This window comes from Lissotriton helveticus, chromosome 6 (assembly GCF_964261635.1).
Source record: "Lissotriton helveticus chromosome 6, aLisHel1.1, whole genome shotgun sequence".
NCBI classification, from domain to species: domain Eukaryota; kingdom Metazoa; phylum Chordata; class Amphibia; order Caudata; family Salamandridae; genus Lissotriton; species Lissotriton helveticus.
Window position 1 is genome coordinate 848920550 of NC_136067.1, and position 16100 is coordinate 848936649.

General features: G+C 45.2%; 1 protein-coding gene across 1 annotated transcript in view; it reads right to left on the reverse strand.

Moving 5' to 3' along the window:
- Nucleotides 1–16100, reverse strand: part of LOC144763137 (fatty acid-binding protein, brain-like) — a 464561-nt gene that overhangs the window by 393342 nt on the left and 55119 nt on the right. Inside the window, exon 3 of the mRNA XM_078648458.1 lies at nucleotides 7685–7786. Coding sequence (XP_078504584.1) covers nucleotides 7685–7786 — 102 coding nt within the window. The remainder of the gene's footprint in view (nucleotides 1–7684; nucleotides 7787–16100) is intronic.

Here is a 16100-nt window from a genome sequence, read left to right on the forward strand (position 1 = left end):
ATGTCATACATTCACCCCAGTACAAAGATCTGGGCCTAAATCCATCGTTTTTTTGCACTCCACACCACCCTGGGTCAGACACTGGCTATATGCAAATCAGCTCTGACCCTGTGCCTCATGGGAACAGTCCAGTCCGAACTACCAAGCCATGTCTTTCCCAGACCGGAATCAAGCATCCAAGGACCGGTTTCTGGCTATCAGCCTTCATCAGCCTGGATAGCTTAACTCTAGTGGTGTGGAGAGCCTGGGAATCACGTCTGAGCATACCCAGCACACTCTGGGTGAAAATTGCAAAAAACACAGTTGATGGACAGAATGTAGAACAATGTCATACATTCACCCCAGTACAAAGATCTGGGCCTAAATCCATCGTTTTTTTGCACTCCACACCACCCTGGGTCAGACACTGGCTATATGCAAATCAGCTCTGACCCTGTGCCTCATGGGAACAGTCCAGTCCGAACTACCGAGCCATGTCTTTCCCAGACCGGAATCAAGCATCCAAGGACCGGTTTCTGGCTATCAGCCTTCATCAGCCTGGATAGCTTGACTCCAGTGGTGTGGAGAGCCTGGGACTCACGTCTGAGCATACCCAGCACACTCTGGGTGAAAATTGCAAAAAACACAGTTGATGGACAGAATGTAGAACAATGTCATACATTCACCCCAGTACAAAGATCTGGGCCTAAATCCATCGTTTTTTTGCACTCCACACCACCCTGGGTCAGACACTGGCTATATGCAAATCAGCTCTGACCCTGTGCCTCATGGGAACAGTCCAGTCCGAACTACCAAGCCATGTCTTTCCCAGACCGGAATCAAGCATCCAAGGACCGGTTTCTGGCTATCAGCCTTCATCAGCCTGGATAGCTTGACTCCAGTGGTGTGGAGAGCCTGGGACTCACGTCTGAGCATACCCAGCACACTCTGGGTGAAAATTGCAAAAAACACAGTTGATGGACAGAATTTAGAACAATGTCATACATTCACCCCAGTACAAAGATCTGGGCCTAAATCCATCGTTTTTTTGCACTCCACACCACCCTGGGTCAGACACTGGCTATATGCAAATCAGCTCTGACCCTGTGCCTCATGGGAACAGTCCAGTCCGAACTACCAAGCCATGTCTTTCCCAGACCGGAATCAAGCATACAAGGACCGGTTTCTGGCTATCAGCCTTCATCAGCCTGGATAGCTTGACTCCAGTGGTGTGGAGAGCCTGGGACTCACGTCTGAGCATACCCAGCACACTCTGGGTGAAAATTGCAAAAAACACAGTTGATGGACAGAATGTAGAACAATGTCATACATTCACCCCAGTACAAAGATCTGGGCCTAAATCCATCGTTTTTTTGCACTCCACACCACCCTGGGTCAGACACTGGCTATATGCAAATCAGCTCTGACCCTGTGCCTCATGGGAACAGTCCAGTCCGACCTATCAAGCCATGTCTTTCCCAGACCGGAATCAAGCATCCAAGGACCGGTTTCTGGCTATCAGCCTTCATCAGCCTGGATAGCTTGACTCCAGTGGTGTGAAGAGCCTGGGACTCACGTCTGAGCATACCCAGCACACTCTGGGTGAAAATTGCAAAAAACACAGTTGATGGACAGAATGTAGAACAATGTCATACATTCACCCCAGTACAAAGATCTGGGCCTAAATCCATCGTTTTTTTGCACTCCACACCACCCTGGGTCAGACACTGGCTATATGCAAATCAGCTCTGACCCTGTGCCTCATGGGAACAGTCCAGTCCGAACTACCAAGCCATGTCTTTCCCAGACCAGAATCAAGCATCCAAGGACCGGTTTCTGGCTATCAGCCTTCATCAGCCTGGATAGCTTGACTCCAGTGGTGTGGAGAGCCTGGGACTCACGTCTGAGCATACCCAGCACACTCTGGGTGAAAATTGCAAAAAACACAGTTGATGGACAGAATGTAGAACAATGTCATACATTCACCCCAGTACAAAGATCTGGGCCTAAATCCATCGTTTTTTTGCACTCCACACCACCCTGGGTCAGACACTGGCTATATGCAAATCAGCTCTGACCCTGTGCCTCATGGGAACAGTCCAGTCCGAACTACCAAGCCATGTCTTTCCCAGACCGGAATCAAGCATCCAAGGACCGGTTTCTGGCTATCAGCCTTCATCAGCCTAGATAGCTTGACTCTAGTGGTGTGGAGAGCCTGGGAATCACGTCTGAGCATACCCAGCACACTCTGGGTGAAAATTGCAAAAAACACAGTTGATGGACAGAATGTAGAACAATGTCATACATTCACCCCAGTACAAAGATCTGGGCCTAAATCCATCGTTTTTTTGCACTCCACACCACCCTGGGTCAGACACTGGCTATATGCAAATCAGCTCTGACCCTGTGCCTCATGGGAACAGTCCAGTCCGAACTACCAAGCCATGTCTTTCCCAGACCGGAATCAAGCATCCAAGGACCGGTTTCTGGCTATCAGCCTTCATCAGCCTGGATAGCTTGACTCCAGTGGTGTGGAGAGCCTGGGACTCACGTCTGAGCATACCCAGCACACTCTGGGTGAAAATTGCAAAAAACACAGTTGATGGACAGAATGTAGAACAATGTCATACATTCACCCCAGTACAAAGATCTGGGCCTAAATCCATCGTATTTTTGCACTCCACACCACCCTGGGTCAGACACTGGCTATATGCAAATCAGCTCTGACCCTGTGCCTCATGGGAACAGTCCAGTCCGAACTACCAAGCCATGTCTTTCCCAGACCGGAATCAAGCATCCAAGGACCGGTTTCTGGCTATCAGCCTTCATCAGCCTGGATAGCTTGACTCTAGTGGTGTGGAGAGCCTGGGAATCACGTCTGAGCATACCCAGCACACTCTGGGTGAAAATTGCAAAAAACACAGTTGATGGACAGAATGTAGAACAATGTCATACATTCACCCCAGTACAAAGATCTGGGCCTAAATCCATCGTTTTTTTGCACTCCACACCACCCTGGGTCAGACACTGGCTATATGCAAATCAGCTCTGACCCTGTGCCTCATGGGAACAGTCCAGTCCGAACTACCAAGCCATGTCTTTCCCAGACCGTAATCAAGCATCCAAGGACCGGTTTCTGGCTATCAGCCTTCATCAGCCTGGATAGCTTGACTCCAGTGGTGTGGAGAGCCTGGGACTCACGTCTGAGCATACCCAGCACACTCTGGGTGAAAATTGCAAAAAACACAGTTGATGGACAGAATGTAGAACAATGTCATACATTCACCCCAGTACAAAGATCTGGGCCTAAATCCATCGTTTTTTTGCACTCCACACCATACTGAGTCAGACACTGGCTATATGCAAATCAGCTCTGACCCTGTGCCTCATGGGAACAGTCCAGTCCGAACTACCAAGCCATGTCTTTCCCAGACCGGAATCAAGCATCCAAGGACCGGTTTCTGGCTATCAGCCTTCATCAGCCTGGATAGCTTGACTCCAGTGGTGTGGAGAGCCTGGGACTCACGTCTGAGCATACCCAGCACACTCTGGGTGAAAATTGCAAAAAACACAGTTGATGGACAGAATGTAGAACAATGTCATACATTCACCCCAGTACAAAGATCTGGGCCTAAATCCATCGTTTTTTTGCACTCCACACCACCCTGGGTCAGACACTGGCTATATGCAAATCAGCTCTGACCCTGTGCCTCATGGGAACAGTCCAGTCTGAACTACCAAGCCATGTCTTTCCCAGACCGGAATCAAGCATCCAAGGACCGGTTTCTGGCTATCAGCCTTCATCAGCCTGGATAGCTTGACTCCAGTGGTGTGGAGAGCCTGGGACTCACGTCTGAGCATACCCAGCACACTCTGGGTGAAAATTGCAAAAAACACAGTGATGGACAGAATTTAGAACAATGTCATACATTCACCCCAGTACAAAGATCTGGGCCTAAATCCATTGTTTTCTTGCACTCCACACCACCCTGGGTCAGACACTGGCTATATGCAAATCAGCTCTGACCCTGTGCCTCATGGGAACAGTCCATTCCGAACTACCAAGCCATGTCTTTCCCAGACCGGAATCAAGCATCCAAGGACCGGTTTCTGGCTATCAGCCTTCATCAGCCTGGATCGCTTTGTTCGCCCTAAGTGTGGCAGGGTATGCTCAGACGTGAGTCCCTTGCTCACTTGGCCACTGGATTCAAGATAGCCTGGCTGATGAGGATTATGAATCCGAAACCGGTCCCAGGAAGCTTGTTTCCGGTCCATGGAAGACATGGCTTGGCAGTTCGGGCTGGACTGATCCCATGAGGCACAGGGTCAGACTGATTTGCATATAGCCATGTCTGAAATGGGGTGGCTGAGTGGGCTAAAGAATGGTGATGGATTAAACCCAGATCAGTTGACTGGGGGTGAGTGTTTGATTTGCTCAAACGCTCCGTCCATCATCCCCTTTTGTATCGCTTTGTTCGCCCTAAGTGTGGCAGGGTATGCTCAGACGTGAGTCCCTTGCTCACTTGGCCACTGGATTCAAGATAGCCTGGCTGATGAGGATTATGAATCCGAAACCGGTCCCAGGATGCTTGTTTCCGGTCCATGGAAGACATGGCTTGGCAGTTCGGGCTGGACTGTTCCCATGAGGCACAGGGTCAGACTGATTTGCATATAGCCATGTCTGAAATGGGGTGGCTGAGTGGGCTAAAGAATGGTGATGGATTAAACCCAGATCAGTTGACTGGGGGTGAGTGTTTGATTTGCTCAAACGCTCCGTCCATCATCCCCTTTTGTATCGCTTTGTTCGCCCTAAGTGTGGCAGGGTATGCTCAGACGTGAGTCCCTTGCTCACTTGGCCACTGGATTCAAGATAGCCTGGCTGATGAGGATTATGAATCCGAAACCGGTCCCAGGATGCTTGTTTCCGGTCCATGGAAGACATGGCTTGGCAGTTCGGGCTGGACTGTTCCCATGAGGCACAGGGTCAGACTGATTTGCATATAGCCATGTCTGAAATGGGGTGGCTGAGTGGGCTAAAGAATGGTGATGGATTAAACCCAGATCAGTTGACTGGGGGTGAGTGTTTGATTTGCTCAAACGCTCCGTCCATCATCCCCTTTTGTATCGCTTTGTTCGCCCTAAGTGTGGCAGGGTATGCTCAGACGTGAGTCCCTTGCTCACTTGGCCACTGGATTCAAGATAGCCTGGCTGATGAGGATTATGAATCCGAAACCGGTCCCAGGATGTTTGTTTCCGGTCCATGGAAGACATGGCTTGGCAGTTCGGGCTGGACTGTTCCCATGAGGCACAGGGTCAGACTGATTTGCATATAGCCATGTCTGAAATGGGGTGGCTGAGTGGGCTAAAGAATGGTGATGGATTAAACCCAGATCAGTTGACTGGGGGTGAGTGTTTGATTTGCTCAAACGCTCCGTCCATCATCCCCTTTTGTATCGCTTTCCCCTCTGCTATTTGCCATATTCATTGACCCGTTCATCCACAGATTGGAAATGAATACATCAATAATGCCAATAAAGACTATTAATGGTAAAACTAAGTCCCTAGCATATGCCGACGACATCGCTATAGTTACAGCCGATCCTAAAAAATCTGTAGAGGCAATGGAACAAGAGGCAAATAATTTTGGCGAAATCTCGGGGTACAAACTGAACCAGACCAAAACTCAAATCTTAATTAATAGTAATAGTAATTTTGTGGATGAAAGGGTAACGGATCAGGCAATGTATCTTGGCGTCAATCTTACTGCTAATTTAAACAACCTGGTTAAACTTAACATGGTTCCTCTAATGAAACAAACGGAAAAAAGTCTAAAAAAAACTGCATAATCTACATCTCACAATTATAGGAAGATGTAATCTAATTAAAATGGTATATCTTCCTAGATTTTTATATTTTTTTCGTACTATTTGTGTGAACTTTGAACCGCTAATATTTAAGGAAATTGATAGTATTTTTTCTCGCTTTATATGGAGTTATGGGAAAATCCGTAGAGCTAATAGATTTATTACTCTACCAATAAATCGAGGAGGTCTGGCACTCCCTAACCTTAAAACTTACTGGTGGGCAACAATCCTTAAGTATAGTAGCCAGTTGTTAAGGAATAATCAGGAGGATTCTTTAGAGAGATCTGTTCCAACTCCTCAGGAACTTATTTTAGGTAATCTAGCGGGCGCACATTTGTGGCGATTGACTTATGACTGCCATTTTAAGAAAGTGCGCTTCAAAACTCTAAAAGGTATCTACGCTGCCTGGAATGACGTCCGTAAACACCTAGGGCTAGGTCGGTTTTCGTACTACACTACTCTTATATGTAATAAAAATCTCCCGGAGATCTTTTCTGACATGTGCATGACTCGGTGGACCAGACTTGGTATAGTCCAAGTCGGTTCTCTTTATGAGTCAGCTGGTCTTTCCTCATTTGAATCTTTAAAACACAAATATGGCCTAGAAAATAGGGACTTCTTTAAATACTTACAGGTTAGGGACTATATCATGAAAAAAGGGGGGGTAGGGTAGCTTTTCAGAAAAATGAGTTAATAGAATCTATTGTTCAATGTAGTAATGTAAAAATCGGGACAATATACACCAAGTTAACCGCCGGCTTCCCGGATGATATGGATCAACACACCGATAACTAGCAGAATAAACTCAGAATCTCAATTATATCTATCCAGAATGCACTTCAGCTATCCCAATCGATATTGATGTCCTCAAAACTGCAAGCACAATTCTATAAAACTTTTTTTCTTCTATATCACACCCCTTATAAGTTAGCCAAATGGAGCACAGGTAAAGGGACATTTTTCCCCAGATGTACGATGCCAGAAGTAGACTTAATACATATGTTTGCTACATGTAGGGCACTATGTACCATCAGACGCGAGATATCTACTTTTTTCTCTGAAATATTTGAGGCACAAATTGTCATTACAACATCGGAAATAGTATTGGGGTTTGATACCCCTGATAACATGAAGGGACTTCTCTTTGTCTCTATGGCGGTGCTTCGAATCTGTCTCGCTTCTGCTTGGCTGGTTACTGCTCCCCCATCGTTCCAACAATGGCAGGCCCGATTACTTTCAACATATAGCTTGGAGAAAGCAATATATAGCAGGATGGGGTTGAAAAAGAAAGGTTTAGAAATTTGGTACCCACTTACGCAATGGATCGAAAGTCTAGGACAGTAAGTTCTTTTTTATTACTTTAATGTAAATATTTATAGTTCTGTTTTCAGGGTTTAGCTACTCGCCAAGTTCAGTTTATTTGATGTTAGTCGATATGGACAATAATATCGTGTAATCATGCCTGTATCGGAGTGGGTGGAGGGTGGGGTGCTCCAAAATTGTTATGAAAAATTATGTGCAATAAAGAATGTTTAAAAAAAAATAAGTATTTTTTTTTTAAATATATACATGAGTCACCAAGTGCTGCCTGCAGGCTTGACCTAAAAATGAGTCATGGTGCCCACCACCTGCAACTACTGGCACAAATTAAGCATAGGCCCTTTGTTCCTGTGCAACCTTAAATGAGCAAGCTTTGCATAGTTTAGACATGTACAAGCGAAAGACATGAATACGCTCAGGAGATATTTTCCCAATACATCCCTCAAGCTTTTTTTGCATGCCTATCAACATAAAACTGAGCATATGTAACTAAAGTCTCCATTTAGACTTTTCATACTTACCATAACCATATGTGCATCTTTAATCTCTCTAACTAAGGTAGTTTCCTTTCCGTCCCATTTCTGTGTATGAACCAATTTGCCACCATCCATTTTTATTATAGTCTGCAAGAAACAACAAAAAACACGAAATCAATCATTAATAAGTGCAATATAGTCTTTTTACCTTACTTTGTACTAAGTGTGTATTGGCATCGGTCTTTCAGTGGAGTGATGGTGTGGGTGAGAGCCTGATGATGTATGAATAAGTGCATTAGGGTCAATAAAAAAATGAACGGATAAATGAATGAATGAATGTGAGGAAGGAGATTCACTTGCGTGAATGTGGGTGGCTGGATCAATGGGCTGAACGAGTGACTAATTATTAGAAGAATGAGTGAGGATAAATGGATTGGTTAAAATGCTGTAAAGGTGCAAGCAGGAAGAGGTCCATTAAGGGGGTGGCAAAGAGGGTGAATAGATTAAGTGAGTGGAGACTGAAACTGTGCACAGTGACCATGCTTAGGCAGACAAGGCACCGGCTAGATGAGAAGTCAGAACCCAAATTCCTCAGGGTAGTTCGGAGGTGCAAAGGATATAATTAATATGTAGAAACAATGGTGTGCACATGTATCTGAGGGGCGAGTAAGTGGCAGCTGTGGCATGGTGTGGATCACAAAGTAATGTCAGGCAGTTTCAAAGGACAAATATACCATGGGCCTTGCACGTGTGTTCTTATCTCGTGTAATCTAGATCATGCATGAAAGAATTCGCAAACACAGGCCCAGATTTATTAACATTTTGCACCTAGATTGCGTCACTTTTTAGACGCAGCCCAGACGCAAAATGTATTTTGAGATTTACTAAGCCACGCAAAACTTGGTTTGAGTGGCTTATTAAAAAAGAAAAGTCATGCAACACAGTTGCTTTCTGTTACTTTGCTCATGGGAGGCGCTCCTTGGCAGGATCATGGGCGTTCTAGTGCATTCATTCACCCCTCGATTTTGAAGCAAACCCAATCTTATAATGTCTGAAAAACCTGGATTTGCGCCAACATGGTGCGCCTACCTGAGGCCTAACAAGAAGAGATATTTCAATTTCTCCTTGTTAATTTTTATTTCCATTGCATTCTGAAGCACACACACAAAGAGAAATATACATAGGACACCTGTTGTGTGAAGGAAGGTATTTCCTTCTGCACAAAAACAATCCTGACCACAATACAGGCTTCCTTGAGATACGACAGAAGGGTGCCTGTGTTGGTACTAGGCAACCACAAGTGAGCCAGCACAGGAACAGAGCCCAACAGTGCCATATCTTTGCAAATATGGCAGTGTTTAGCTCTTTCACGCCCATGCAAGGAAGCAACTTATTTTCCTGTGCTTCATGAACTTTTAGTAAATCTGCCCCACAGATTTTACCCAGAGGGGTTGGGGTGGCTATTTTAATATCCTTATCGCCAAGGTGTGCGACCCACCTCAAAGTAGGGCACTTTGATTGAGAGTTATCTGAAGTATGTGTGCATACATTTGAATGTCTGATTTCCAGTCTCTCATCTATGTGTGCAAGCCTTTCAACTCAGTGCTCTTAGCCCCTTATCTAAAGGTAAGGTGATTCCCATCCCATGACCACAATCCAACGAATTTTAACAGGTTAAATGAGATCATTTAACTTTTTTGTTAATAGGTTAGATCCATCCAGTGTGTCTCTTAATCCTATGTTTACAGATAAATATCCATCCAGTGTTCTCTTAACCCCATTATCTAAAGATCAGATGATTTACGTCCATGCCTATGACTATTGGTTAGATTATATAACTCCACTGTTCTCTAAATCCAGTTTATAGCCTGGCTTCCACTCAATATTCTTATCCTGTCTACAGTTAAATGACTTTCACCCAGGATTCCTTTAATCATGAACGCACTTAGATGACTCCCCTGCCAGTGTATTCTCACAACCACATACATTGGTTTGACTACTTTCCATTGTTATGTTTCTAGCCAGTCTCTTCTCTTAACCTTGGGTCTGTACACCAAATGTGTTTACCGGAATTACATTTTCAATTCACTTTCAGCCTTGGTTCTGTTAGGCGAGTGCTTTCCATCTTCTAATTCTATTAAAAAAAAGAAGGAAGCACTCATAACCACACAAAACATACCAAAAGTCATGGCGGGGTACATGACTCTGATATCTTTCTACTTCCCTATGCTCTAGCTAATTCAATTTTTTTTGCTTCCTTCAGCTGCGACATGCTCTGCGACCACACGACCAGACGCCCGCTTCCTGAATACAGTTGGTTTGAAGCCAAGATCTTCCTGGGGCACCTGGGGAAAGAAGCCATCTCTCTTATTTACTGCTCATTGGTCAGTCATGCCCCAGATGGCTTCGATCTGCTAAGACAGAAATTAGTAAATTGGGTGGGGGAACTTGATGAAGATGACTCGAGGGAGGCCTGTCTCACCTCGTGAACTGGTGAACTCCTCATATATGCACATGATTCACATAAACTACCTTTATTCAACTTGTCTCTCTCTGCGCCATTTGAACCGAATATCTCCCAATGCCCATGCTGCTTGCATGCGATGTGCGCTCCCAGCTGCAGAGTTTCTCCATATGGGATGGTACTGCCCTACGCTGCGTTCCTTCTGGGATGGGGTGGTTTGGGAGCTCTCCGCGGTTCTTGGGAGCACTGGAATTGGATCCGTGTAATGTGCTGTACGGGCTGGTGGAGTAGCTAGGGGGCCCATAAGCTGATCATGTTTTCCTTGGGGTGCCTCCTTGTTGGTCACGCACATGGAAACAGCTGACCCCCCATCGATCTTATTTTGCCGCAGGGGGTTAGACTGCTGTGCACAACAGGAAAAGTCTGTTTATGCTGCTTGTGGGTGTCCCCATAAATAGAAAGTGTGTGGGGAAATTGGTGCTTTTTCTACGGATTATCAATGTAATTTAATTGATATAATCTGCAGAAATGTTGCCATGTCTTGATGTGTTATTCTAAGCAGAGGCCTTATTGTATGTTATAATGAATGTCCCTGCCGCAAAATTGCAATAAAGTTGATTATTACATTTTTTTTAAGTCTAATTACTGAATGGGATTCTTGCTAGGTGACGGTTACATATGTTCAAGATCTGCAGCCTCATTTTTCTTAAACATTACATCACTATGGGCCATATGTAGGTAATTTGGAAATACCGATTACTAATTACCGAATTTTACCGAATCGGTATTTAGAAATTGGTATTTCCCATGTACGTAATAATTCGGTAAATATTACCGATTCGGAAAAAATAGGTAAATATTTACTGATTCCACAATACCGATCGGTTATTCCGAATCGGTAAATATTACCAAATCGGTAAATACCGAATCAGTAAATACTGATTCGGAAATTTAAAAAAACAGCAATTGAGGAATCAGCCAATCCTGTGCAACCACCACCCCTCCCAACCAGGAAGTGGCCACACCCAGGCAGGTGCACACAATCAGAACCTTCTGGAGAGGCTGGGAGTGCAGAGGAGAGCAACAGTGTCACTGCTTGAACTTTACCTGCAAATCTTGCACAATGGCCAGCCAGGTCACAGAAAGAGAAGGAGGGGAAAGGAAGTAGAAACTGAAATTTAGTAAGAAGGAACGGCAGGTCCTTGTGGAGGAGGTAGTGAAGAGCACACAAAGTTGTTTGGAAAGCAGTCCCTGCAAGTTGCAGAATCAGAGAAAAGAAAAATCAGGCTTGGAATCCAGTCTCAGGTGAATGCCATTGGAGTGACCCCCCGGGACATTGAAGTGCTCAAGAAGAGGTAGTATGACATCAGGAGCATCACCAAGAAGAAGATGACTGATCTTAAAAAACAAGCTAGCCAGACAGGAAGAGGAAGGAACAGGGCACCTGCCTTGACTGAACTTGAGCAGCTTGTGGAGTCCACGATAGAGCCAGAAAGTGTCTGTGGAATCGGGGATTTAGACTGCTCTGCCAGAGCTGCTTCCAAACAAGGTAGGAAGCATGCAAAGCATTGTGCACCCCCTTCCTCTATCCCAAATCCCCAATTGCGCTATGTGAATCCCACTCCAGTACAGGTTTTTGTTCAGACCCGCAATGCATTATGGGAGATGTAGTCAGTGAAACCCCGATCATGACAGGAATTGCACTGAACAACAAGGCATGTGAGACACATCATTAATAAGCAGGCAGAGGACAATGAGATAGTGTGGCAGAAATGTATTTTATTGATTGCATTGCAGGGCTGCGGGTACACTGAGATAATCTACAATTTCTGTCCACAGACGAGACATCGCGCAGGACTGCTCAGGACAAGGGAGAGAGGGCATCCCGGAATGACATCACAGAGAAGGCCAGTACGAGTGCAGGGCACATAACACCACCACAGCCAGCCTCACCACCACAGCCAGCCTCACCACCACAGCCAGTCTCACCACCACAGCCAGCCTCGCCACCATAGCCAGCTCACCACCACTGCCAGCCGCGCCACCACAGCCAGCCTTGCCACTACTGCTGGCTTCACCAGCAGCAACACCCCCCTGCAGTGGTTAGACCTACGAGGCGTGCTGTTGCCAGACTGCAGGCGTTTGAGTCCTCCTCAGAAGAGTCGAGGGGGGATGTGGGGGGGGGGGGGGGACATCCACTGTGCCACTGGATGGCAGCAATGCTGGTTTGCTGTCCACTTCTGAGGGAGCACACACAGGTGCCAGACGCCACCGCAGGGCTCATGAGAGCAGTCCACCTCCACAGGGTGAGAGCCATGGTGTCTTCGGAGGGCTGGAGTCAACCATGGTGAAGGTGCAGCGCCTACAAGGCAAGGCAATTCAGTCAGTCCAGTGACAAATGAAGCGCCTCAATGACAACATGACCAACATTGATAAGGGCATTAGCTCAATGGCTGAGGGCATGAAGGAGATGGCTGCGGGCTTGCAGGACATGTCCCAGTCTGTGATGCTGCTGTGCAGCAAATTGGATGAGGACGGGGTTACACGGTGCAGGGAGAGGCAGAAAATGGAGCACCATACGAGGGCAGTGAACCGCCTAGCAACTGCCACTTCTCTGCTCTGCAGGCGCTTCGTGGCCATGCAGGAGAGGCTGGCGCACTGCAGCACTGATGTCTCTAGGGGGCGGTAAAGGTGACCACTGCTCTTGAAGTGCTGCCGACGACTCAGTCTGCCACTACTGGTGCTGTGGAAGTTGGGGACAGCGAGGACACGACCAGTTGGAGTAGCATTAACCCCCCCTGAAACAGACACCCGGAGGAGCAGCAAACTGCATGGGGCTGGCACTGGTTCCACAGCCAATGAGGACAGTCAGTTAATGGCATCCAGCACTGATATGCGTGGCCGCAGACGCTGATGCAGCCCACACGTTCAGAACTACATTGGGTGAAGTAACCCATGACTTCCTACTATGGATGTCACAAATTGGACTGCCAAGTTTGGCCGTTTGTGTTGTGGCCTAGTGCCCAGAAATTAAAACTAAGTCATTACATTCAACAACTGGCTGTGTCTCCTTACTTACTTAAAAATAGTTGCGTGTGATCTCTGCCCGTCTCTGTCTCCCATGTGTTGCTGGTGCCACTCCTGCTGCGTTGGGCGCTGGCTTTGCAAATTCATCATCATTGTCCTCAAAATCAGTTAATTCCACTTCTGTACCTTTCTTTGTGGCAAGGTTGTGCAGCATTGCACAAGTTGCAATGATTTTGCAGCAGATGATGGGTGTGTACTGACGTGCGCCTCCACTTTTGTGGAGGCAGGGGAACCTGCTCCAAACGTGCGCTCCACAAAGTTCTGTGTTGATTTGTGTGCCACGTTGTATCGTCTCTCACTCGGGTTGATGGGTTTAGGTAGGGAGCGAGGATAAATGACCGCATGGCATATGCACTATCGCCTAGGTGAGAAAGAGAGTGCCATTAGTCACATACACTAATACACGTTCATCGACAGTAAGTATAAGGGGGTGTCACAGTGATTTACTTAGCAGGAATCCTTCTCCAAATTCTCCTGCAGCCAGGCGTGTGTAGATCCCACTGTTCTGGAAGATGTATGAGTCGTGGGTGCTCCCAGGGAATTTGGCCACGATGTCAGTGATTATGTTGGCAGCATTGCAGATTACCTGCACATTTATGGAGTATGTGGACTTTCTGTTCCTGTAGATATACTCAGTGGCTGCTGGTGGGCAGATTGGAATGTGTGTGCCATCAATACACCCTATTGATGGAATCCCTATTGATGACATGCGGGAACTGTGCCATCTGGTAAAGGTCTGTCTTGGTTTTCAGCAGTTCCGCCAGTGTGTATGGGAAGCTAATGTAGGGATGCATTCTCTGCATCATGGCATCCATGAACTTTCTGAAGAAACGGGACAGGCAACTGTGAGACACCCCGCCTACCGCAGCTATCACCCCCCTGGTAACTGCCAGATGCAAGTAGATGTAGGCTACAGAGCACCTGCACATGTGGTGGTATGGTGTGCGCCCTTGGTGTTGGGTGCTCCAGGAGTGGGTGCAGGTCCCTTATCAAGTCCAGGATGGTGTGGGGGTGTAGCCTGTACATTTCATGGATCTCAGCCTCAGTTTGTTGGAAGAGTGTGATGCGCTGTCTGTAAATGCGCTCCTCCTGTCTCCAGGTTCTCACTCCTGCTGCCTGTAGATGTAGCCGCCTTGCAATCACATAGAAAACCTTTCACAGCTAAGGGTACCCCCAATCAATATTTCTTTTAGGTCTAGAGGAAAGGGAAAGGAAGGAATATACGCTATAGAGAGACCTCTGGACTGACCTATCTAATTTCAAAAGTTGGTATATCTCAAAACAAACATTTCTACAAGGACACAGCACAGCTATATCAAGATATACACAAAGCAATAATTCTCATTTAGGCTTTATTTATCATTTATTTCTCTTAGTTTATAATTCATTTTAGAAAGCCATTTTTTTGGGTTAGTGTTTTTTGAATTTTTTGTATATACATACATAAACAATTATACACATTTTATCATTTCTGTATTTAGAAAAAAGTGATTTCACAAAAGGGTACACAATACAGGATTTTATATAATACCCCCACCAAAACATTCAATAATAAAAGAAAGCTAAATAAAACAGCTTTTATTCATTCGTCCATGTCAGTCTCACCATTCATACTGCTCATACATACTGTCTCTTACATACTACGCACAAGGGATCTAGAGAAACAAACAGACAACCGAATTTAAAACGGCCCACAATAGGGATATTGTTCAGATATTGTACATAGATACCATCCCCAATTTTGCATTTGCTATCCTTCTTTTGGGGATCCTTCTCAGTTGGTTTTTCAGTTGTCTGTCAGTGGCCTACTTACGTTTCGGTGTAAGCTAAAAATATATGCCACCTTCATCAGGGCCAATAAATATTCAATTTTCTTCAAGGTAGGGGTATCTTCACATTTTTTTTGTAACAACTGCACTGTTGCAGGTTACGTATTTGGTTCATAACTTTTTATTTCTCAGGTATATTAATGCCCAAGCCGGGAAGATGCTCTTTTCTGCTTTCCATAAAACTGTAATATCTTATTCCGTATCGTTAGTAGCTCTATCTGGTATTAATTATGAGGACACCAATCGCGTCTCTTTTCTTCTTCTTTAGGCACAGGTAGAAAAATTCTTATTAGTTTGGTCTCTCTCTTGAAAAGAGGGGGGGTCCTGTTGATTGGTTTCACTGGGGTATTTTTCTTTTTCCTTCCCCGTTATTCATGGAGTCTCCACCCAGAGCGTATTATCACTCATGTGGATGAGTATCTGTTCCTCCGCATGTGTCGTCCTTAGTCCATCTGGTCGGTTATATGAAATCCTCTATTGTGTACTTATTGTGAAATCACTTTTTTCTAAATACAGAAATTATAAAATGTGTATAATTGTTTTTGTATGTATATAAAAAAATTCAAAGAACACTAACCAAAAAAAATGGCTTTCTAAAATGAATTATAAACTAAGAGAAATAAATGATGAATAAAGCCTAAATGAGAATTATTGCTTCGTGTATATATTGATATAGCTGTGCTGTGTCCTTGTAGAAATGTTTGTTTTGAGATATACCAACTTTTGAAATTAGATAGGTCAGTCCAGAGGTCTCTCTATAGTGTATAGTGTATCACATAGAAACCCGCCATAGTGATCACACTGCTGCATTTTGGGATTGCTTATATACATTGTAGCTGATTACCAACTGCTTTCAGGCAGTGTTAATTACCGCCTCTTAAATACCGAATTTCATGAAATTCGGTATTACCAAATTTACCTACATCTCTTTTCTCGTTTTTACCGTTTCTTATTTACCTATTCGGTAAATGAGGAATTGGTAATTCCGAATCTGTAATTTTGAATTCGGTAATGAAGAATCGGTATTTACTGATTCATAATTACCCAATCCTTATTTTTGGCCTCCTACATCTCAAATGCC